This window comes from Poecilia reticulata, linkage group LG6 (assembly GCF_000633615.1).
Source record: "Poecilia reticulata strain Guanapo linkage group LG6, Guppy_female_1.0+MT, whole genome shotgun sequence".
Classification (NCBI taxonomy): domain Eukaryota; kingdom Metazoa; phylum Chordata; class Actinopteri; order Cyprinodontiformes; family Poeciliidae; genus Poecilia; species Poecilia reticulata.
Window position 1 is genome coordinate 17,724,333 of NC_024336.1, and position 2,770 is coordinate 17,727,102.

At 35.5% G+C, this 2,770-nt stretch overlaps 1 protein-coding gene across 4 annotated transcripts in view; it reads right to left on the reverse strand.

The window, feature by feature from the left end:
• The window catches only part of LOC103466166 (protein tyrosine phosphatase receptor type J), a 50,250-nt gene that overhangs the window by 27,925 nt on the left and 19,555 nt on the right, over positions 1 to 2,770 (reverse strand). For 2 of the 4 annotated variants that reach the window (XM_008411564.2, XM_008411565.2), the window contains exons 2-3: positions 619 to 637; positions 14 to 365 (exon numbers count right to left, since the gene is read on the reverse strand). In XM_008411564.2, coding sequence (XP_008409786.1) covers positions 14 to 365; positions 619 to 637 — 371 coding nt within the window. The remainder of the gene's footprint in view (positions 1 to 13; positions 366 to 618; positions 638 to 2,770) is intronic. The other 2 variants (XM_008411568.2, XM_008411566.2) reach the window with 1 other exon arrangement.

Consider the following 2,770-nt stretch of genomic DNA (forward strand, 5'->3'; position numbering starts at 1 on the left):
GGTTGAAGTTGCTGGTGAAGCGGTTGAAGTTGTTGGTGCAGTGGTTGAAGTTGCTGGTGCAGTGGTTGAAGTTGCTGGTTCAGCGGTTGAAGTTGTTGGTGCAGTGGTTGAAGTTGCAGGTGCAGCGGTTGAAGTTGTTGGTGCAGTAGTTAAAGTTGCTAGTGCAGCGGTTGAAGTTGCAGGTGCAGCGGTTGAAGTTGTTGGTGCAGTGGTTAAAGTTGTTAGTGCAGCTGTTGCTGTGCTAACATATGCACCAACAACTGTTGCGATTGTAGGAGCAAGTGTTGCTGTGGTAGTAGCTGCAGATGTAGCTGCGGAAGCTGTGGTGGTTGCAGCTAGAGTTGTTACTGTGGTTTCTATTATAGCTGTTGTAGATATATTTTTCCAATTGATAAAGCAAAAAAGAGGAGCACAAGAAGAAAAGCAACAGTAAATAAAAGCACAACTGAAGCAGTGAAAAGAGCATTTTAAGAATTTGGGTGTTAACTGGTGTGACATGATTAATAAAGATAGCAGATTACACCCCAATAATGTGCTACAAGTGAAATTTTGTGACAATAAATAGGAAGAAAAAAAGCAAGCAGTTGATGCCAAAACATGAGAAAAAGTTGTGCTTACCTGTCTGACCCTGAATGTTCTGCAATAAAAGACAGGAGAAAAAAACACAGTGAGGCAACTTTTACCACGAGAGGGCAGTATTTTGTTAAAAAAGAGACCATCAACTTTAAATCAAACCACTTGTTCAATACAGTGAGATGAATAACTTTACAACTGCTGCACCAAAGCACAACAAATCCTAAATTATACTGAATTACATATATTTCATCAGTTTCCTCTAGATTATATGTTTGTAACTGTAGATCTTCCACTTTTATATGAGCACAGCATTTTTTATCATGTTGACCAAATGCAGAACAAAAAAATCCTCGGCAATGTAACCTCCCTTAATTATCTATATTGTTTTATAAGTAGGTACTGGCACCTAGCCAGTCCTCCCCGCATATTTCTGGTATATGCCATAATTTGATTCTTTTAATCAAGAGGAAACTATGTGAAGCCGGCTGGCTTCACATAGCTTGCCAGCCTGCTTCTTAAGTTTTGATCTGCAAAACAGTTACCTATTCTACTATCAAACATGACCAAGTCTGTAATAGAAAGAAATATCATTAACACAGAGGCAATACTTTAGACATTTTGAAATTTAGCCAATTATATTCTTAAACATTTGTTTTAAAATGGCCAGAATCGAGAAGAACAGTACATTATCAGCATATAGGCTAATTTGTAGAGTAAAATAGTCTATTTTAATTAAATTTATATCATCTTGTCAAACAATTGAGAGGGCTTCAGTAAGGGCAACAAAAATTGATGAGAGGAAAAAAACTTTAAAATCATCTCTGTCAATCATGTTAACTTTCCATCTATTATGTATGTAGTGTACATAACTATATTTGATCTTTTTGCATATTTTTGGTGAATAATTTGATTAATAAAAATAATGGGAAAAGTAATATACCATGCTGATAATCAGTTACATATTAAATAATCAAACATTAGCTAGACTGAACGAGAAGATTTTTTTTTATTTGAATGTTTGACATAAAAGTAATAATTAGCCTCACATAGCTTGCCAGTTTTATGTTTAAAAATTGTTGCCAGATAAATTGATTTTAATTAATCACCAAAATTTATTGAACAATACTTTTAATTTTTGATAATCCCCCCCTCCCCCCCAAAAAAAAAACAATAAAGGAGACATGTTAAAAGTTTAATAGAAATACTAAAGACATACATCAAGCTTAAAAAAAATAAATCTTTTGCTTGGTAGAAGAAACCCCAAGCCCTATAGCTGAGGAGAAAGTACCATTGCAAGAAAACAAAAATCTGTGTTTGTGAGTGGACTAACTAAAAAATTAACAGACCATCAAAATTATTATTTGGAAAATTGAAGCTAAAAATTAGGATTCTTGTATGTGTATCCTGCACATACAAGAAGCCTTGTATGTGCAAGGATTAGGTACAAGGATTGTACATCTTGGCTATCTTATGCAACAACTTCAGAACTGCAACTTCACATGCTTCTGTGTCCACCTCACCTTCAGATTTGCTCTGGTATTGGGGAACAGCACATGGTGCTGATTACATATTAATTATTAGCTAAAATTCAAACAAGCCTTCCAGACTGTTTGCTTCGCAGCTGAACATTAAACACATGGCATCACCACTAAAACCTGCGTCATTCTCCCCCAAACAAAGAAAAGCAAAGGAGGGAGAATTGTTAGCCTGCAGCGGTAATACGTTACTGTGAGTGTTTTATATTTTATGATAACAGTAAACCAATTGTAATTTCAAATAAACAATTAAATAGTTTATCCTATTTTAGTGGGATACAATGATTTGACAAAAATTTTGTGCAGACCAGAATCTCAAGCACATTCAAGACCAGTGAATCCCATATCAGAAGTTTACATTTTGCATTAAATGTCGCCTAATCAGTCAAGGTTTGAAGGCAGGTAGTGGCTGGCCTTAAACCTTCTCCTCACTGGGAAATGATTCCACTGTCTGAAAAACTACATTTTCACACTGTTGTGGTTCAGGAGTTTATTTGTTTGGCCAACTGTGAAACTAAATTCTTCTGACAACTCATCCCAACTTTGTACTTTGGGACGAGGGCCAGCTTATATGAGAAGAGGTGTGGGACTGTAACTTTGTTGTTTGTGTGACATCAACTGGAAAAATTTGAGATTTTCTTTATACACACACATATATA